The following is a 22,060-nucleotide window of genomic DNA, read 5'->3' as shown; positions in this document are numbered from 1 at the left end:
CCTTTAAAATTAGAGGAAAATTTGCCAGATCTGATGCATTAACACTATGACTACCATAGTTGTGCTGGCAAAAATCTACACACCTGCTTTTTTGAAGTTTGTCCAGCACTCTAAATGCATTTTTGTTAAATTAGCCAAATCTCCCTACAGTGTCCCCCACTTATCCTGATAACAGCAATGGAAGACCAGGACAAGTGCCATGTTTCCCTTGTTTGCTAAATCTGTGATATCAGTGTAGTACAGACACAAGCTAAGACCCATGTTGCTACCAGTTCCTGGGGTTGGTTTATGTGTACCAGCTTCTTTGCATAGGTTTGGAAATGTTCTCGTGTGAGAAGCACAAGGCACACCAACATTGGATGAGGCAGGCCAGCTCCTCAGACTGAGCTTTCAACTCCAGTCCCTGATGCTCCTGAGTCACTCACGGCAACATTCCTGATCTGTGGCCCTGCAAACCACCGCAGCTGTTCAAGGACAGCCTGGAAGACCTCTGTTTTGTAAGGAGGAAGCTCTGCCACTGCTTTTCTCAGCACTTCCTCTACTGAGCTCAGGGTACAGGCAGCACCAAAGGTGACCCCTGTAAACAAAAAAATGAAAAGAATTGTTGTTCTCCCAAACATCAAGGTACAGGAAGACGGTTATAACTGTGTCTACAAAGCTTAGATGCCACTGAGTTTAATTAGACAGTAGGGTTTAGAGAAGACATGCAGTCACACTAGACTATTTTGCATGCACTGCATGTAAACATCATACCCTCAGAACAAAATTCACCTTTAAATCACAGCTCATGGTGGGGTACTGCCTCTCACATGACAGTAACCCACCATCCTTTTGCCCCAGTGTATTATAAACGATATTGTCATCCTATAGGTATTAGTCTGTCCTTTGAGGAGTCAATTCCAACTCCTCTCCAGTTTCCACACCTTAAACATGCTGCCAGGCATTGGACCACATGCACTAAATTGTCCTAATTACTTCTAACTATTTATAAGGTTGACCTGTTCCCACCACGCACTTAGTCACTTAGACTGTCAAATCCAGCATCTTTCCCCCAGTTACTAATTTTTAAGTCTTTCTAAATAAAAAATTGCCCATTGAAACCTATTCTTAACACAGTTAAAATACATAAACCACCATGCATGAAACAGATAAAATCTCTAATATACCTTCTAGTGAAAGCCCTCTTTGATTCTCAAATTATTTTTACATATCACTCACTTGATTCCCTGCATGGGAGAGGCATCAATGCATACAGAAAGCAGTTTTTAATCTGAGGATTTGCCTTCATATCCTCTTTATTATTCTGTGGAGTCCCCACTCATTTCACAGGCATTCTGCCTCTTTTTTGCTCACCTGTCTCTGTGTGCTGAACAGCGTTCATTTCGGAGATCCATGCTGGTGCTATTATCACTGGATACAACATGTTCTTTAACCTCATCTCAATACCTTGAGGAAAAGTAAGATTCCTTCAGTTACACACAGGTGAACAGAGAGCCTAAATTAACTGTTCCCCAGTGAAATGGCAGCAGGCCTATTAAAGAGGCAGTTCATTGACCATCTGTTACACAGATTATATAAGGTCACAGAGACACCAGACTAAAAGCTGTTTTCCACTAATACCAGAATTCTCACTGGGAAGTTTTAGAGACTCTTTTCTAGGCTTACAATAACCTTAAATACCTTGTTTAGTACTTGCGTAACCTGGCTATTGTTGTATGTAATCCTTCTGGAAAGAACAATGAACCATTCAAAGTTTGGGGATTGTCTCCTGAAGCAATTGCTCATACATCTGAACTCTCCTCCTCAGCACTTATGTTTACAGAAGTATGCATTTTGAGGGAAAAAAACAATCAGATTTCAAGTCTTGAGTTTACTCACTGCAAAATCTTCTAAAACGCAGGTTTCACAACTGAATTAATTTCATTATGAGGACATTTTACCCTGTGCCACTCCCCTCTTCTCAAAATTCCATAAAACTAGCACGAAAGCTCAGAGGTCTACATAACTTTTTTTTTTCCGCCCAACACAGGAAAAAACAGGGAAAAACATTCACTGTGAGATTTATCTACCTGAGGAGAAAATTTGTTCCTACATATAACCTGAAGATTAAATAGCTATTTCACAGCAATGGCACGAAAGTGCTTTACATTTGCACTGTTCTCACAAAATACTCCATGGAAAGTTTTCCAATTGCTCAGCTCTTCCTCTTACCCACTTCTGTGTTCCCCACAACAAGCTTGGCATTGGGGTACTGGGACTTGAGAGCCACCAATTCCTTGAGAGTTGTAGGCTGAATCCACATCACACGCTCGCCTTTGAAGCACAGCCGTTTCTGCTGTTTGTTACTCTGAGTCTGCAAAAGTGAATTCAGATAGAGCTCAGACCCTACACCAAGCCAAGAATCCCTGCTCACGTGCTGCCCACGCCCATGCCTAGGCCAGGCTCCATCAGTCAAGTTACTGACAAGTGGCTGTGATACCCACACTGTTGCTGGCAATTAGTCATTCCCCATCCTTCTGCTAGCAGTGACAAGAGTCCTTTTCATGCTGACAAAAGCTTTCCTGTCCCAATATTGCCAGGTGCATCCTGCTGCCACATCTCCCTAGCAAGACCTCTACCAGCAAGCTCCACCTGACCAAAGTTCTGGCAGATGCCTGTGGCTTCAGCCATCTTACAAATAATGGGTTTTCCATTCTCATCTCACTGCAAAAACATCAGTCTTTATCACTGCTGAATTTGAGTTACCAGCTCTAAGGCCAGATTCTGGTTCCCTTTTTAATTCCTTCATCCAGTGACTGAAGAAAACAGACCAACATGGCTGCCTCTCAGCAACATCAGATCAACCTTTAGGCAGGAGAATGTCTTAGAGAAGAAAGAGAGGGAATCTATCTCAAGCTAAATGTATATTATTCTAAGGTCTATGAGAACCTACTCATGGTGTTGGTCATGACACATTTAGGCTGGGTGCAGCAGCAGAACTAATGACTGAATTTCAGTTGTTTGTTAAATGTGAAGGAAGCTGTTAATGTGCCATGTGCTGGACTAGTTTCCTGGTTGGGACACATTTGCTTAGGGGAAAACTACCCCAAAAAAGAGAGGAATGAAACATGGAGAGAAATTAATCTCACCAAAACTTCTGATGTCAGTGTGAGCCAGCCAACTTCTACTCCTGGTACACTGAGTGGAGAGAAGTTGGTGTTTTCAGGAAGTCATTTAGTTGAAACATACTCAGCTACATCCCATAGCTCCTACTTCTCTTCCTACACTATAAAGGGACCACAGGGTGATTAGTTCTGATATGGCTGTATTTAATGTAGAAGTTCACATCTGACCTAGTAAATTGAAATTTAGATATCAGCAACTGTTCCATACCTGGACAGGCAGTGACTGGAGAGGAAAGCAACCCAAGAGCAGGCATGTATGGTGAGAAACAGGGAGGAAAGCCAACCAGCTGGGGCAGGCACTTGGCCTGCATATCTTTCAAGCCGCCCTGGCTTAAAAGCCTTCCCTTTTATAAAACAGAGAAGCGTTCATGCCCACGCATCTTCTTTTATCATCAGCAGCCATCTTTTGCACTACCATTTTCTCAGGGCAGAGACACTGTGGACACTCAAATCCTGTGCAAAATGACGAGACCAACGAACCACATGATATTTCTTTTTGAATGACCTTACCATTAACTCTGGTGGGAAGATTGGCTCCTGTGTAGGGTCCAGTGGCTGGAACTCAGAAGAATTGAACAGGCTGGAGGACATCATTATCTATGACAGAGAAAATACAAATGGCTGGGCAGCAGAAGAGAAAGCTATCCACATACAACCCTTACTCATTCCTCTTTCCAGTCAAATCCCCACTACTATTTCATGGAGCGAAGAATGGCAAGCACAGTGAAAAGATGCCACCTGATCCAGCATTTCAGGTTCTCCAGTCATGTTATTCTGATCACAATGAATGTCTTGTCAGAAACCTGAACCCTGAACACACTCACAGGTTTTTGCCAATCAAAAGTGACATCACTTTCACATTGGCATGTTAAATTAGATCAAAGGTATCTCTTTTGAGGCAAGAACAGCATAAAATATAAATTAGTCTAAGCTACTTTGCACAAATTCAGCTAAATTAAAAGCACTGGGCTTTGGCACAGAACAAGGCAGAGCTAAGACTTCAAAACATCAGAATTAGAGAAAAAACTAATAGTTGAGAGGCACCTTACCACATTGTCTTCTTTTCCATTCATGCAGCAGCCTGGACCATTGGCTTTTCCTCCACAGCAGCCCCCATTCTGAAGAAGAAACAAGCATGCCTCAGCTGTTCTACACAAAGTCAGAACATTCCAACTTTTACAGGATATATTCCTCCCCTTTTATCAATCCCTGGATCACAGAAATTTGCAGTAACATTTTTCATTAATAAACTACTTTGATGAAAGAATTCCAAGCAGTCTTAATTGCTGGAGTATTCCACACAACACTGGATGCTTCCTAACAAAGAATCCACCGGAATTCACCAGAATTTCCTAGCAAAAATTTAATTTTATTATCTCTTTCCTAAATTAATTTTATACTCACACTACTTTATGCCCTAATTCCTTGTTTTCATTCCTCCACTGTTTGTACCTCAACTGGTACATAAAATGTGATTAATTTTTTTTCCTCCAGATATTCCAAGAGGTTCCAATTGTACAATTTATTGGGGTGGTGATTAAATTACTTCATTCATCATTGGACTGCAAAGTTTGGGAAAGATCATTCTGGGGAATTAACTGGTTTTTAGGTCTGTTTTCACAGCAAGATGGACACTTCAACATACCAGAAGCTGGTAACACATTGCTTACAGTTGTCACCATGCTATTTCACAAAAGCATTGCACCTCACAGATGCAGAAGGAACATATCTAGCTCACCATTGTAAAACCTGTGTCACGATAGTTAGTCATGCTAACCAGGACATATGCAGTCACAGTGTTTTCCAAGAGACCAGACATTCAAACCAGCTCAGACAGCTCTGAATATCTGCACCACAGTAGAGCCAGAGAGGTGACTAATACATCAAAACTCTCATACTGTATTGCAAATTGAGGTTATGACTTAAAATTCAGCTTACCATGCTATTTTCCCTTTCACTACGACAGCATCCAGTGCCATTGGCTACTCTGCCATAGCAATTTGAGTCCTGTGGGGACAAAAACTGTTCTGAGAAAAACGTGCAGATTCCAAGGAAATGAAGTTGTCTTGATTCCCTTTTGAGAGAAGCTGATCCCACATTTATTATACAAAGCAGAAATATGAGATGGAAGGTGCCAAGCAAGTAGGTGTTTTGCTTGGCAATGGAAGGCAGTATCTGCAGTGTCATGGCTAGGTCATGTCCAGTCTATTGATACACCTCTTGTTCTAGATTAGGACTACTCTGACCATTCAGCCAGTATCTCTGATCCAGCTGGAGCTGTGAGGAGATACCCAGAGAAGAGTACAAGGGACAAGCACAAACAACACAATACCTAGTACTCTACAGCATCCAATTGTGTTCAGGTCAGGGGACTACCTTAGCCCAGTGTAGTTTCTGTCTTTAGTAACCCTCAGTAGTTCTCCGTCCAAGTACCTGCTCAGTCTTCCCTGAAGCCCACAGTTTTTGGTGCCTACAACACCTTTTGGCGAGTTCTCCAGGCCAGCTACCTGGTACATGGCAGACCATCTGCCTGCCTTTGTTTTCAAGTCTTACTAGTTTTATTTCTTGACACCTTGTTCTTGTATTGGAAGAGGCAGCAAATGGCAGATGCCTGTCCATATTCCACCTGCCAGTCACAATTCTGTAGATCTCTATCAGAGGTCAACTCAAATTGCTATATGGGCTATGTAAAGCCCCTTCCCCTCCCTGATACCTTTTTTCCAGGTTGAAGCATCCCAGCCCACTCAGTGCTTCCTTGTACAGAAGCCAGATTACCACAGATGTGATCCTTATTCCATTTCTCTGAATCTTCTCCTATTCTGCTATACCCTGTTAGAGATGAGAAGACCAGAACTTCACAGAGTACTTAAGTGTAGGAGGAGCCATGATGCAGACAGTGGTATGACAGTGTTTTCTGTTTTGTTCTCTACCCTTTGAAGTGTTGCTTTGAATACCAGCAAGCATTGCGCCAATGCTGTCACTGTCTACCACACCTCCAAGATCATCTTCCTGCATGGTAACAGGAAGACGATCTTGTGTCTGCTCACAGCCTATCATTTTATATGTGAAATGAGGACTGCCTTTCACTCTGTAAATTGCTTTGCATTTATTTGCCCTGAATTTTGTATCCTATTCTATTCTCCAGTCCCTCAGGCTCATAAAGCCCTTCTGAAATTCCTCTCAGAGTTTTTTCCTGTCTTCACTACCCAGACTAACCTGGTATCAGTTAACTTATTTTCTCATATCACTGCTCACTCTCTTTTCCACCTCATTTAGTGGTACCTTGAACAGCCTTGCTCCCACCACAGGTCCTAGCAGAACACCACCAGTGACCTCCCTCCGTTATAAAAACGCATCATTTTCTCCTACCTGCCATTTCCTGCCTTTTAACCAATCTTTCATCCATACAGAGATCTTCCCTCTTACCCCATGGCTGCTTATTGTCTTTAAAAGCCTTTGGTGAGACACTGTTGAAAGCCTGTTGGAAATCCAAGTAGACTATCGACTGCGTTTATCAACCATTTGTAATGGATCTCAGTCCTGCTTGTATTCTCTTTTGTTGATCGTAATTCTAGATAATAAAATGAAATTAATGGGCAGCATTCTAAATTCTTTACTTTTTATAATTAATACAAGTGTAGCCCTGTAAGTGGGTAGTAATCACCGAAGTACCTAATGATCTACTTTTCTTCACAGCCTCCAGCAGTTTTTCAGGAACAAAGGGACTAGACAAAACTTAGAACAAAGCTTCATACCTCACCCAAACCAGCAGATGAGTTCTGGGCAAGAGCTACACAGCAGTGACTTCAACTTCTTTCCAGAGCTGTTTCAGCTCTGCAGCTGATCTTTCAAGAAAGCAACTTTCTCATCAGATTGCCCCACAGCATGTCCCTATCTGTTCACCACACCTTTACACTTTTTCCACATCAGGGATAATCTGCAAGCCGTATTATGCAGAGATGCTGAGTTTTTCAGAGACTTACAGAAAAGAATTAAGAGAGTCTGATTACCTGTGATATAAAAAGGGACCATCACGCAGAACTTATTGAAGTGCTCCACTTCCAGCAACTGGAATGAGTAAAGGAGTAGGTCTTCCTGCATTATTAATGCATGAAGCACATACAAAGGGGCCAAGAGTTGGAGCTGGCTTGTTGTAGCATGTATATTTCCTCCTCCCCATTTCAGCTCATGGTGTATTTTGGTAACGGAGACAAAGACAGCCAGCCTTCCAGATTTTTTTAAACATTATCTGAAGCCACTTACTTTAGCAAATGTCCTGTATCCTTCCAGGATGGGTCTGTACCCTGTACACCGACACAAGTTCCCTGCATTGCCAGAGCAAAAGGACAAAGATTTAGTGTCATTTGTCTAAGAACTTCTCTTCTTTTAGAACATTTTAATGTTTCTCACAAAAGCTTGTCAAATCTAGTTAAAGCTAATGTAAAAACTGTGAGGAAGAAAATTTCATTAGAATCTTGCAATAATCCTACCATCCCTTTTTGTTGACATTTTAAATTGAAATTATTTTGGAAAAAAATCAGTGTGCCTTATTCAGTATTCATCTACCTCAACTGGGTGAGTCTAATGAACATACCAACTATCCAGTCTCCTGAATTACAAAGAGGTTGCTTTCTCCTGCATCTGATTTCCTCTTGGGTCACTGCCAGAAACATGGTAACAGCTCTAACAACAGCCTCTCAGATGATTTACACAGTTGGATCCTGCTCCACTCCATCATGTATATTGCTGTCTTGGCCCTTTACTTGAGGTTGACTGGCCCAGATGCTCTCTGTCACCTTTGCGAGCTCTTGTGACAGCAATGAATAAACAAGGAGATGTGGAGGCTCTTATAAGCACTCTAGGGACAGGCCACCTTTTGTTCTGTGTTAAGCTTAGTGGGGTCCTAATCCAAGACTGAGGCCACTTGCCCCTGCTTTAGGACAAACAACAAGCTTCTGAGATTTTCCACAGGCCATTTTTGTTCACTTCCTAGCACCTGGCCAGTCTCCTAGTGGGAAAGCTAGTTCTTAACCTCATAACAATTGGCTATTTTTAACAAAATACATTAAACAAAGGTGCACCTCCATCCCATTTGGTGAAGCAAATGTAATGAAAGCAGAACACGTTGCATTTCTGCATGGCTATGAGTATTACCTTGGAAAGCATCTTCTATGTCCTCCATTCTGGGATCAGATTTGTTCCTAAGCAATGTATACATGGACATGACAATGCCTGGAGTGCAAAAGCCACATTGGGACCCATGACTTTTTGCTATTCTCTCCTGAGAAAAAGTAAAACCAACCATCAGCTCATAATATCAAGGTGAGTTCGTTGTTGTGTTTCTTTCTGTTTAAAAAAAAAAAAACCAATCTCACCAGAGGAGCTAAGACTACCATCAGATGACCTCTGATGAGATTGTCAATTAATCTGTGAAACAGACTTCAAAGAATAGGACACTCTGAAAAGTTTGCATCTAGGCTTTGAAATCCCAATGTAACTGAAGGCGACTGGAAGCCTCCAATGAGATCAGGACTTCTTCAGATTTACCATGCTAGAAAGGTTGGGGTTACCTGTATAGACCCAAGTTTGAATTTCAAAGCTTAGCTGTTAGAATCTTCAGAGGAGTAGGGAAAAGACGACAAGCAAACAAAGGTCAGATTAGCTGCCATCCATTCATGCATGTCTAACTTTTTTTTCACTTTGTTGTTTACTGTCTCAGATAGATATTGGCAAAAGTCCTACCCACTGTACAAACTGAGATGAATCATAGTTTCCCCTAAAGGAGCAGTATCTCTGTCCAAGCTGAGGCAAGTCTGCTTCCATAAAAAGTGCATTATAACACCTTGCTTGCTTTCTTCTGAGCAAGGCTTCACATTCCTGTCATTCCTCCCACCAAGAATATTTTGGGACTCCAGAAACATTGCTGAACCAAACCTTACTGCACTGCAGGAAAGTTCCTAACTATGCAAGACAAGAAATCAAGGTCATTCATGGAAGGCCATAGAAGAGCCAAAACCTAATTCAGACTTCCTAGCTCCAAGTTATTATATAGGCTTTCACCACAACATCAGTCTTCCCAGTTCCTGGGATTTGGTCCAGGATGTGGACTAAACACAGCCACGTAGCCCTATAACAAAAGCATTGGCAATTCAGCCAGATTAGCACCAGTTAACTTGTTAGGGTGTAACAGAGCTGCAGCACTGACCCAGGAGTTTGATTCCATCACTTAGTCAATTCCTGCAAGTAAAGACTACTGATGTGGAAAGTCAAACTCCCGGCTTTAACATAATGATGGAGATACCAACACTCTGGAACAGGATTAATTAACATAAGAAGAAAACATAGACAGAGGGTTTTAAAGTTACCAGTATTAATAGCTTACCTGGGCTGGGTGCAGCCTGGATTTCGTGTTTCCTATGCCTTCAACAGTAGTTACAGCTACATGATGCAGGGCACAGACAGGGAAGAGGCAAGCGTTGGCAGTATGGTGGCTAAAATAATAGATTAAGGTCATTTCACCTGACAGTGCTGCTCAACAGAAGAGAAAGGGAACAGGAAGACTGAAGAGTACTCAGAAAATGTAGCAGTGGGCACAATAAGAGAACTTAAATAGATGTGATACAGGTGTTAGTTACAAGCCAAAACCTACAGCACCTACTTGGCCAAAGTTCTCATCAACTTCACTTGAAGTTTAAACGGAGTATGCACCATAGGATTTGACCTACAAATAACAACTTTAAACATCCTTGTTGCATGTTAAGCTACAGAACCCATGTAAGTAATTTATGGGGACAGATGACAAATACCAAGGTATTATTCATCTGGCCTGGCCCACTTGCGAAGTCACATAAGAGCATGGAGCTCTTCGCTTTTTACCTAGGAAACCATTTCTAGATGGTACACATGGGGAAAAAGTCCAGGCTGAAGGTAAGATAGAATAATGTTGCCAAAATTCTTATAGGAACTAGCTACTTTATTTCACTTCTATCAGGACAGAATAATGACCCTAAAGATATCCTATTCAAGGCCACGTTACTAAGCAGGACCACTAAGTTAGATGATCCCAAGTTAAAGTATCTCCAAGCATTATTCCAAATACAGCCAAGATTTCAAGTGCTTTCTATTTCCCACAGCAGATATAAACTGGGGCCTGCCCCTTTGCTTCATCCTCTCTCTCCATTCCCCTTTTTGTTTGATTCCATTGCTTCTCTCCTAAATTAAAGAGAGCATAGGAGGAAACTTTACATCTCAGGAATTAAGAGTCATTCTGAAGGTTACAACAGAAGTAAAGAAAAAGTTAGTATCTGCTGGCATACAGAAACCAAATTATTATAGTAATACAACAGCAATAAAGATTTTATCACAGTAATCATCATTTGGGTCATCACAGCAAAAAGTTATATTACATTGCAAGAATGGAACATGAAGGTTTTCTGAACTGGGAAAAGGCAGATAGCCTGTGTGCTAGAGTCAGTGCAGATAATTCAGGGCACAATAAAATAGTTCCCTAGCAGCACTGTGCAGTGCTGTAAGAAAAATACCTTCTTGTCTTAGCCTTCTGAGATTATGTTCTGAAAGTGAGAAATGATGTTTTGGCAGAAACATACATTATATAATTTATTTTTTTAAACAGTACTACGTCTGGAATGTCAAGAACCTGAATCTGTCCCCATTTCATTTCTCTGTTGAACAGTTCAGATTGCAAAGGATACAGGATTTTCTTCCGAAAGGGATCATACTTGGATATCATAACAGTGCAAGCACCACATCCACCTTCTCCACAGCCTAGTTTGGTTCCACATAGGCCCACTGAGAGAACAGGAATCAAGGAAAACACAAAGCATGTTGGCAGAAGTCTGCTTAAACAGTTGTCAATCAAGGCTTAGGAACAAGTTCTTGCTGGAAACTAGTATTTATTTTTTTTTTTGCTTAATAACTTAATATAACATAAGCAAAGTTTGAAATGCTGGCATGTGAGCTGTGTGAACACCCAAAGCCCTAATAAGGAGGCAGTCTACATTCCAAAAGACTCTTAGAAACAAAAGATTTCTGAACTTCAACAGTTCCCCCTTTCCATTAGACTCAGAAAAGGAAATGACACAAGGAAGACAAAGCACTCAGTAGCTGCTGAGCAGGAGCTGTTCAGGCATGCAGTCACATCCCTGAGATGCATGCATGATGACATCTCCTTCAGCACCTCTCACCAGTGGTGGCTGACTTCTTCCAACACCTGGTGATTCCTACCACCTAGAAGGCACCAAGGCAGGGCAGTCACACAGTGCTATAAGTCACACAGTTTAGCACTGACATGGGAGCTGCACTTGAACTGCTCGCAGTCTACCAGCATCTCAAGAGTCATGATCTGGCCACCGTAGCTTCTGTTTTGGCCCCATTTATGATGGCTTCCCCATTGCTAAGGACAAAACCAGCCAAGCAGACTCCCCAGTAGCCCAGCTCCCATAAAACTGCAAGAGGGAGACACTGAGAGCCAGAACTAGTGGAGATGCACAGAACCACTGCACAGACAATTTAGGAGCTCACAAACTGTATGGACTGACCTAAGCAGATTCCTCCGCAGGCTGCAGAATGCATGTCTGTACTTTAAAATCAGACATTATGTTAAATGTTCTGCAAAGGGATTTCAGGAGACAATTCCTCGAGTCACTTCTGCTTTGGGTTCCTTCATTGATTAGAAGGTATTTAGACACCGTTATTTGTTGTGAAGAGGATTGGCTAAGACACTCTTAGTGGGAGAAGAGCAGCTGCTTCCATTGAAATGGACACATGCCTGTGCTGAGGCAATCAGCTTAGGCCTATGGAAAAGCAACAGGCATCATGATATAGGGAACTCAAATTGTCTTTGCCTTCGCTTCAAAGATTCTGGAACTGACTATTTTCATAGAATCATAGAAACCATAGAGTCATTTAGGTTGGAAAAGACCTTTAAGATCATTGAGTCCAACCATAAACCTAACACTGCCAAGTCCATCACTAAACCACATCCCTACGCACTACATCTACTTTTCATACAACTATGTGCCTGCTTCAGCAGAAATATAACTTTCCGATGACATCCAATGTTTCTCTTGACAACAGTGCTAATCTGCTTCAACAAAACAGGTTTCTCAAAGTGTTTTTCTGACCCTAACCAGACATCTACAAAATAAGTTCACCAGAGTATTCATGCAGAGGATCAGAAGGTTGTAAAGAGATCATCAGAGCTCTTCAAAAAGCTATTTGCATTAGATATTAACAAGCTTAGACATAAAAGGTCTAGCGTTAAGAAGTGCACACAGGCACAAGAGTCATGCCACTTATTTTCCCTCTCGGACTTTACCCACCCAAAGTACAGTTGGACAAAATAGGGCTGTTGATAGTTCTGCTGGAAATCCCAAAGAGGAGTGTGATTTATATCCCCATATTTCTTTCAGATCCCAGACAAATAGAACATGGCAGCATGGTGAAATAAGTATGCTTGATTTTTTTTTAAGGAATACACCAACACAGGTGGGAACAGTTTGGCATATATACACACTCAGTTGGTCAGACAAAAACTCAGAAAACACGGAACGACACTACCTACTGAACCAGACCTAGTATAGCCAGGCTGGTCATCCCAGTAATAGCTACCCAGCTCCCAGAGCTAATCTGACTCACGTGTTGACAAGTTTCAAACAGGAGTGAAACGTGACTGCTTGCATCCACTCATGTAAACATGCCCACAGCATGTGATAGGACCCCCCCCTCTGAGTTTGCATCCCTGAGACATCTGATAAACAGGCCACTGGATAATCAAGTTACTGGATATTAACTATCAAGTAATATCCAAATTATTGGATGATATAGAAAGCAGCTCAAGTGGCTGTAGTGTTTTGGCCAGAGAATTCGTTACAAATTGTGTTGAACAAACATAAATTTCCTTCAATTTTATTGTCATCTCAGTATTGCTTTTTTTCCCCATCATATTCTAATTCCTAGTGATTCTGAGAGCTTTCCCATTAAAGTATTAATAAATTATTTAAAGTTTATTTAAAATTTGCTATTGTTTAAGCTTGGAATACCAGCTGTAATCTTTGCCAGCAAGAAATACCAGACCATGCAGAGCACTCCCTCTTCTACTCTGTGCACAAGCTCTGCCTAGCACTTAACAGGCAGAACAGTACACAATTATGAAATGTTGTAGGCATTTAAAGCCTTCTGCAGTTTCTTCTGACTCTGGATACATTTTCTTCGTAGATAGGTTAGCAGAGTTGTTTCTGGGTCCACATCTTTTTCCACCACCTGCAAGAAGGAAAAGGTAGTTACACACAAAAAGCTTTACAACACAGATATGCCAGCTAGAAGGAGAAAGTTTGGTCTTTCCACAACTTCTTTTCCAAAGCAGGGAGCAGAACCTCTGATTAACTCCCCTTACTAGGTTCAGCAATATTGGTCACATATCCAGACACAACATTTCCTTGAATTTATTGTGACAGAGAAAAGTATATGCATGACATATGCCAGAGTTTTTTCAGCCATGGCACACTGAGGTAAGTCTTAAAAAACCCTTCATCAGAAATGGCAAACAGAACTAGTAGTGAGCAGAGAGAAAGAACTGTGTTTTGTACTTGAGTTTTGAATTCCTGACATCTCCCCAAATTGCCTCTCATCTTTATTGACCATGCATAGCTGACCTCTGTCCCTTCTCCTTCTATTAGAAGAGACAGAGAAATGAGCAGATAAACAGAACGACAGAAATAGCATCAGTAATAGACTTTGCAAAGGAAAAAAAAAAAACAAACACGGTGGAAACCCTAACATGACCAACACAGGTGCTGCAGGACAGACACCAAGTACGGATAACCTTGAAGTTTCTCCTTCTCCTGCTAACATTAAATCAGTGTTACATTAATAACCATCCTAACTGCGGGAATGTGAATTTCAAACCAAGGAGAAATTTTCCCTGCATGTTTTGAGTCAGCTCCATCCTATTAGTGAACAACACTATTAGTAGTTATCTATTAGACATAAAATGAGATTTTACTTCAACCTCTGCCCAACGGTCAGAAACCAAAGTTCTGCCCTTGCCTCCAAATGGCCCCAGAGCTTGTCTTCCCCTTTTTCTGTTATTAATAGAGTGTCAAGAAACTTTTCCAAATCCACTGTGTGCCAGAATGTAATCATGTGTTCTTGGCTCTTATATTGTGCAAGTCCTAAGTACAATAGTTACAGTTTATTTAAATTAATCTCTCCCCATTTGAAGGGCAAATTGAAACAGAGGTCATTTGTGTAAGTCTTTTCTTACTGATAAGAAACCTTCTATAACCTCTGTACTGCTTCAGTTTTATGCCTTTGACACCTGACAGGGTTATTCTAAAGAGACAAGGTTCATACTTCCTATTTGAGTCCCCATTTTTCGAACTATCTGATAAAGCTGCTGCTACAAAACAGGGGTTTTTTGCACATTCATTTTCTGCATTGGGGATAATCTACAAGGAAACACAGTTCATTCTTCTAGCTTGGGGATGCCTTACTGTAAATCACACAGCACTCATATTGCTGCTATTCAGAGCAGAGCGCTCCTGTTCCCATACCTTCTGGATGCATAGAAACAAGTAACAGTGGCTCTCTCGTGATCAGTTGGTTCAGAGTAAGCACATATATCCCCCCTGCAGTAGTTTGGTTAACAGACAGAGCAGATAATTGCAAAAATGCCTGTGACTATGAGAGTCCCACTGACAAAAGGTCTTTCATGACCATTTCACAGGCAACAAGTCTTCCCCAGCAACTCACACCCTCACTGACAAGCTGAGTTTCTTCCTCAGGGCTGTGCCAATGGCCATTGCAAACTCTTCCAAAGCAGCTTCCAAGGCAGCCAGGCACAGAGAAAAAGCTTCAGAATAGTTTTCCAGATGATTACAGACTACTGAGATTATTCTATGCTTAGATCAAAGAAAACGTCTCAAGAAGTTTTCTTGAGATAATCCAAGAAGCACTCCACTGCGTACTCAAACCAAGCAATTAGAAGTTTGGCCCAATGGCTCCTTTTCAGTAAGTTAAGTATGAAATAAAACATGGGCCTAAGCCTTCATTCAGCAACTCAGCCACTCGGCTCCACACACTTTTAGTGAGGTACTTAAGCATGTGTTAAGTCCCAAAGACAAACCTTTGCTCAACTTTCTGATAAAGTGGCTCCCACAATGCAGTAGAACATGTCCTGAACAATCCACACTCTCATCCTGTTCAAACCAATAGCCCAGGATTCCTACTTCGGCCACTTCAAACTACTCCACTGTACCTGTATATCTGCAATGCTGGCAGAGACTTAGGATTAGAGGGAGATAAGGAGTAAGAATTTGGAGGACATTCTGGATTAAACCAAATGTCACACGTGAGAGAGCAAGGAGTCATTTCTTGACACTCAGACTCCTGGTGGGGGGATGCTTGTTTATGAGTCTCTTTTGCTGGCCACAGAGTAAGAACTTTTTACTGTTCCTGCCTTTTGTTCATTGTCATTGATGCTGGTTTTGTCCTCCAGCATGTCATTCCTCCAGTGGTTTGTTACAGTCACCTGCTGTGATTTGTTCTTAAAATATTTTAAAAACCCTGTGGGTGGGGACAACATCTTCTCTTGTCTGATGCCCAGAACAGTATGATTCACAGCTCAGTATCTTACCCATCAAAACAGTTCTTGCTCACCTCCTCCAGAGTCCTTGTACAGAAGGAAACTGAATTATATCATCCATTGCCTTCAGTGGGAGTAGGATCTGCCTACTTAGATATGGCAATTAAAGAAATATTTTCTTTTCACTCAGTTACTGGGGTTTAAGGTTTTGGGGTTTTTTTAAACCCAATGTCATACTGCCAGACACATCAGTTTGACGGCTACATTTTAACAGATTCAAAACTGCAGATTTTACTGCATGTAGTAGCTTAAGTTGGAAATGTTTGAAGGGCACTGACAGTCAAATGGCTCCCAAAAAATTTGCTCCATACTGCTGTGTTTGTACTACACATCTATTTTGTCCATGGGTTCTAGAAATCTTAAATACTCAGATCACCTCAGCAGGGAGCCCAGCCTAGCCCTACAGTTCTACACGGAACAAGTTCCTAAGCAGCACTCTACACTCTTAGAGCCTCTGAGCTGGTCCAGAGAGGTGTTGAGCTCACTTCCCCAGGATTTCACATACAAAACTTGGATCTCAATAAACATTTTGTTTGCTGTCTTCCTATCTGCCTTTCACTAACTCGGACAATTTTGCCTTTACAACATAAAGCATAGTATCTAAATTAGTATTACCAGAAAGTTAAAGACAGGATTTTTCAATTTAAAAAGAACAGTAGTTGAGCAAGGTAAATAGAGGAACAAAAAGGAAAAGAAAACAGAAACCTTCCTAGTTTACCAAACAACATGCTAAGCTTTCCCTCAGCTAGGGTCTTTAAATGAGAAACAGATGCTTCACTGAACAACAAGCTCCCCATTCAATCGCTAGTCCCTAGTCACTCAGTTAGTTGCAGGAAGTGAAGGTAAAAGGTTTTAAACAGACTGTCACGCAGCAAGTCAGACTAGTCAACAGTAAAGGTCCCCTAAGACCTTAAAATCTGTGAAACTGTATTCCTGAAGTCAACAAGAGATTTCAAATTCATGTACTAGGGAAAAGCATTAGAACACAGATGAACAAACTGAATATAACCACACAATGTAAATCTGCTATTGGTCATGAGAACATTTTGTTCTGCTTTAAACCAGCACACTGCAAACTTGTGATTCACTGTTTATGTAGGACCCAGAGGGTCCCAATGCTCAAAAAAAAATCCTGTATTTTGGCTGGTCCCATCTGCAATTAGACATACACAGGCTTTGGAAAAGGTCTAATGTGGCTTCCAGCATAGACCCCCTCTTAACATTCAGGATAGAAATAGGAATATTGACTCCACGTGTTTGAACTAAAATTACATGCTGCATATGCACGCGACAGACTTGTCAGCTGGGGAAAACAAAATTGCCGCTATTAGCTTTAAATTGCATGTGTTGTTTTTCATTCTAGTCTAGGCAGACTATCAAGATAACTTCGTGATAGTTGTGTGCCAAGCTTTATGCCCAGTGAAGTAAACAGGTGCTTAAAATAAACAATCCTGAATGTGAAGTATGCTCAGCTGTTCTGAGGAGACTTTTTCTTGACAACATTACAGACTGGGCTAATGAGAAGGATTTGCTGCCATGAAAGTCCCTATCTTATCAACCACCTCTTATCGTGCAGTTTTGTACTATGGCAGGATATCAGCAGCCCATTAGCAATGTCAAGCTGTCATGAATTCACACAGCAGTAACCTTTCCCACTGGCCATGCTATCACATTCTTTGCAGCGAATTGACCAGAATATTTAGCAGGACTCCAGATGGATGGAGCCATATCCTAACTTGCTACCTGCTGTTTCAGCAGCAGTGCCCAGGCACTTCCCACTACCCCTTCCCTCATGTGCAGAAATGTCCCAACAAACTCCATATTTGTTGCCACAGATTGGATTGCCCCATGATTTCAATTCTCTCAAACCTGTATTTGGTGGGGGTGTAACTCAAGCCACTTTGGCAGCACACCCAAAAAGGGAATAGGAAAAAAAAAATGTCACTGGAGGCTCTGGGTAGAGCACAACCCAGGAAGCCCTCTCTGATCAAGTGGAACCTGCTCCTTTGCTAGCACTGCCGGTTCCATGAGCCAGCAGGGAAGGATGCTGAAACAGCCTTGACACGTGAAATGGGTTGGTACCGTTGGTAGTATTAATCGTTCCTTAGTGGTTTGGTTTTTTTTAGTCAACTGCCAAGATCACATTGTGATAAACCCCTTTACACGTGCACCAGGTCAGCTCAGAGATGTGGCTTTTGTAAACAGGAACTGGAGTTCCATAAAAATTGCTGAAAGACACCAAGGGCAATGCCATTCACAGCATGTTCGTTAGCTCCAGGACATAGCAAAACCAGAGAGCAGATACAAAAGGAACTGGCTGTCTTCTGCTGCTAGCCTACAGGGTCTAGGCTGTTCTTTCTCCCCTTCTCTGCCTCACCCCACATTCGTAAAAGAGAGTCCCACAGAACCAGTCCTGTGCAGCTCAGTCTCTGCTCTTTTGCTTTGACTAATACACATTTTCATTTGTTAGCTAAGAGTCTCCTCCAGGAAGAAGGGCTTTTCTACTGACTTACATAGAGTAATGCTCCTGTAATACCTGAGCACCAACCAATGCTGAAACGCCAGCTGGAAATGTATATAGGAATTTGTTTATAAACTCTTCATATCTACCATGACAGGTATATTGGTTTTGAACCTTAGATGGTCTGGCACCAGAACCACAATTGTCTTCCATTAGAGCATACCAGAAAAAGAAAACAAGACAGTACACTTGGCCTGTATCGGGGTCTGGATTGCCCAACATGTTTGTGGCAACCTCCTACTGCAAGACTCAAAAAGCTCACAGTTCACCCTCTAAAAACTGGGGTTCACAAAGAAGGGATCTGAAGTCACTAAAACCTTCACAGAGCGAGAAGACGACAAGTGAATGGTATACCACCTGTGCCCACCACAGCAAAAAATTCATCAGATGAAATTCATAGGTCATCCTGTGTCACTGCTTCATGATCTCGATTGCCAGACTCGACTAGTCAAGATTAACTTGGAGCTTCAAGTTTTCACCTCCCTCTAGAAACAATGAATGGCTGGTATGTCAATTAATGTTGACATATGAACAATTACTGATCTGTGTGAGCAAAGCTTTGGTTGTCATCCATCTTCATAGAACCTCAGAACCAAGGCTGGGTTCTACATCAGTGTTACATTCAAGAACTCTTTAACTAACTTATAATCCATATTAGATAAACTTAATTCTTTACCTAACTATTGATACTTAGCTAAAACAAAACTTTGATATCAAATGTTCCAATACCTTGGAAAGTTCAAATTCCAGTCACAGTTTGGGATCCAAATTCATAACTGAAACACCTTAATTGTAGCAACAATCTTATCCATATTTACACTTGATTAAATTACCACGAAAGATCAACAAAAGCAAGACTGATAGTAATCCTGTGCCAGTCTGTAGGGCAGGGCGCAGAGCTTTTTAACCAACTAAGAATACTGTGCGATCCCTCAAGGGATTAAAAAAAGTCAATTCTCTAGCCCAAACTTAGTGCTGCATGTGATTTACCCCTAAGCAGTGCACAGGGAAAGTCCACAAACTCTTGGCTCCACAGAACACAGTGGCTATGCAACCCTGTCCCTCCTCAAGTTTCCCAGCTGGAAGCTGCTTTGGCACAAGTTTCCCTGCCCAAGTATCTAGGCAAGGGGAAGGTGGTGGAGCAAGATTAGCATTGAGCTGAGCTCAGAAACAACTTGATATTCGTAGTTCAAAAAAAGAGGCAGCCTTGGCTTGTTACAAGCTGTTGAAGAGTCAAGGCTGCAGCAATGCTAGCCAGGGGAAGTCCAAACTAAGAAACGGAGCTCTGGGACAAACTGTTCAAAGGCGTCCAGCATGTGCAAGGACCACCTCACCCTCCTGTGAGACACAGTCACTTCTTAGGTAATTTTCAGCAGTTGATCTAGGAAACAGTATCAGTTAATGGGCTTTGATTTTAAAGAGTTTTCTAGCTTCTTAAATGGAAGTAGAATGAACATTTTACTTAAATGCCTTATAAAAATCAAATGTCAGAATTACTTACTGAACATCTGCATTATAAATGGATGCTTACATTTAAGTTACGTTTTCCAGATCTGTTGTAATTACTGAAATTTCTAGTAGAAATGCCTGTATTCGGTCAGTGCACCTTTATTTAAAAGTAGTTACCTCAGAATTGCAGTAAATTATTGTCAACAAATCTAAAATGTAAAAGGAACATTATATAGTTGTGTTACTCTGAATAATTCACAAGGTCAAGTCAAAGAAGAGAAAAAGCCACTTAGCAGAGTAATAAATAGTCTTCACAATTTAGTATTTAAAAGTCATGACAATCATGCTGGTATTAGAAAACTTTAGAGGAGGAAAAGATGACCAGAAAAACAAATAATCAAGCCACAATCCAGGAGCAAGTTGGAATGTTCCTTACCTTTTTACCATTCACAAAGAAAACAAGTTCATCCCCTGTCTCGTTTGGAGCCATCCTGCACACCTTCCAAAATTCACTCAAACAGGGCCACAGATCACCCTTCCGAGAGCAGCCCTACACCCCACAGCAAAGGGAGCACCAGCAATACGATAAGTAATATGAGTCTGCCTCAAGAATGTTTGACTTTATTTCTACATCAGTGCCCTGTAAAACCCCATATTATATAAGAGCCATCGAAGAGGCGTGCCAGCTGCGTTTGGTTGGTGCTTCTGCAGCAGTAAGGACAGAAAAGGAGCTGGAACGAGCAGAGTGACCCGCCCCCTTTTATATAGCAATAGATCACAATTCAACCGCATTCCCTTTAGATTATACTGCCAGGCTTGGGGCACTCGGAGTGTGCCACTGCAACGGCTGCCAGGAATTCACTGTATTTTGCAATACAACGCAAACTCCGGAGGGGAGGGGGGCAGGGGGGAGGGGTTCTCCCAACTATCCCTCACTGAATATTGACAAGAAAAACCTCTGTTTCTCTTGCTCTGTGCATAACCATCCAGCTGGCATTTACCACTCAGAGGTCTCTAATGAGAGCACCTGCTTATTTAAACTCCTCGATACACGCACATCAGCTAGTAGACTGACAGCAAGACTATTTCAGTATTTTTCCTCAGAGTTTTAAAGCTACAGCGTCCTCCACCTGCAAGGACATAATTTAAACAGATACATATTTGTTCAGATAAAAGCAATTCCAGAGAGCTGAAACTCTGATACAGCACCTCAAACGAGGTGCTGAGCTAAGATCATGATGTTTTCACTGGGCTCTTAAAGCTTTTGGGCTTACCTTTTTTGGCTTAATCCTCACATCCTGGATCTTAGGCGCATGTTGCCAGTGAAACACAGAGGAAAGCGAATTCTCTGAAGAATTTTTTGTCTTCCATTTCCTTGGCGGTGGTTTCTTCTGGTTTCTCTATTACACAACCATACATTTTGCATTGTTTAGGTCTTCCTGGTTTTTCTTCCAAAGTTGTCGCAGAATTGTTCACAGACCCCTAGATACGACACATGTTGGTTTCACGAACAAAATAGCTAAACCCCTAGTTCCAGTTTAAAATTCCTCCACAAAACAGCACGATTCCGAAGTCTCATAGAAGTTTCCTAGCACTGTAGTTAAACCTGTCTGCTCTATTCTCATTTTTGTGACTTTGCTTTCCTTCATCATACCAGGCTTATTAGTTTCAGTTAGGTTTTTTGATTTTCTTAAAATTCCTGGAAAAGCGCTACATCAAATTCTCCCTCCCAGGAACCTCTCTGAACAATTCACAAAACAACAAACCCTAATTAAATTACCATTTTCAGAAACAGTCTTTCTTTCAGTATTTTGGAAATATGTCAGAGTGAATACAATACACACATTATTTTTACCAGCTTTTATCTTCTGACTCACATATTCTATTGCCCAGCCTAACCCCTAGAAAAGCTGTTTTATAACAAGTGTCAAACATTGTCTCAGCACTTCTGTACGGGCGTTCAGTTTGCTGAAAGTATTTCACAGCAAATTTGTGCTTAACACCAGCTGCCTTAATCTACATTTGCAGTGAAGTTGTCCATAGCTGAACCAGTGCTGACACCTATTGTCTGGCACCTCCCACTTTGTAGTGTAAGAGTATGAGAAAAATGACCCTTTTCTCCAAGAAGTTTTCAGCTCTATTGCTTTATATCTATGTGCAAATTTATGTGAGCACTACCCTCACGTAGCAAGCATCAATCTCAAAATTAGCGTACACAAGCTTAGTACTCATAAACAGTTTTGTAATATTTTAAATAACAAT

General features: G+C 41.4%; 1 protein-coding gene across 1 annotated transcript in view; it reads right to left on the bottom strand.

Annotated features, from left to right (window-relative positions):
- The window catches only part of XDH (xanthine dehydrogenase), a 51,161-nt gene extending 30,873 nt beyond the window's left edge, over window positions 1–20,288 (bottom strand). Inside the window, exons 1-12 of the mRNA XM_035903643.1 lie at window positions 20,235–20,288; window positions 13,388–13,445; window positions 10,877–10,973; window positions 9,547–9,655; window positions 8,319–8,445; window positions 7,428–7,489; window positions 5,103–5,171; window positions 4,214–4,282; window positions 3,675–3,761; window positions 2,212–2,353; window positions 1,354–1,446; window positions 426–577 (exon numbers count right to left, since the gene is read on the bottom strand). Of these exons, the coding sequence (XP_035759536.1) occupies window positions 426–577; window positions 1,354–1,446; window positions 2,212–2,353; window positions 3,675–3,761; window positions 4,214–4,282; window positions 5,103–5,171; window positions 7,428–7,489; window positions 8,319–8,445; window positions 9,547–9,655; window positions 10,877–10,973; window positions 13,388–13,445; window positions 20,235–20,288 (1,119 nt within the window). The remainder of the gene's footprint in view (window positions 1–425; window positions 578–1,353; window positions 1,447–2,211; window positions 2,354–3,674; window positions 3,762–4,213; window positions 4,283–5,102; window positions 5,172–7,427; window positions 7,490–8,318; window positions 8,446–9,546; window positions 9,656–10,876; window positions 10,974–13,387; window positions 13,446–20,234) is intronic.
- Window positions 20,289–22,060: the final 1,772 nt, after the last annotated feature.

This window comes from Egretta garzetta, unplaced genomic scaffold (genome assembly GCF_000687185.1).
Source record: "Egretta garzetta isolate BGI_Z169 unplaced genomic scaffold, ASM68718v1 scaffold11, whole genome shotgun sequence".
Classification (NCBI taxonomy): Eukaryota; Metazoa; Chordata; class Aves; order Pelecaniformes; family Ardeidae; genus Egretta; species Egretta garzetta.
This window is presented reverse-complemented; position numbering and strand designations above follow the sequence as displayed.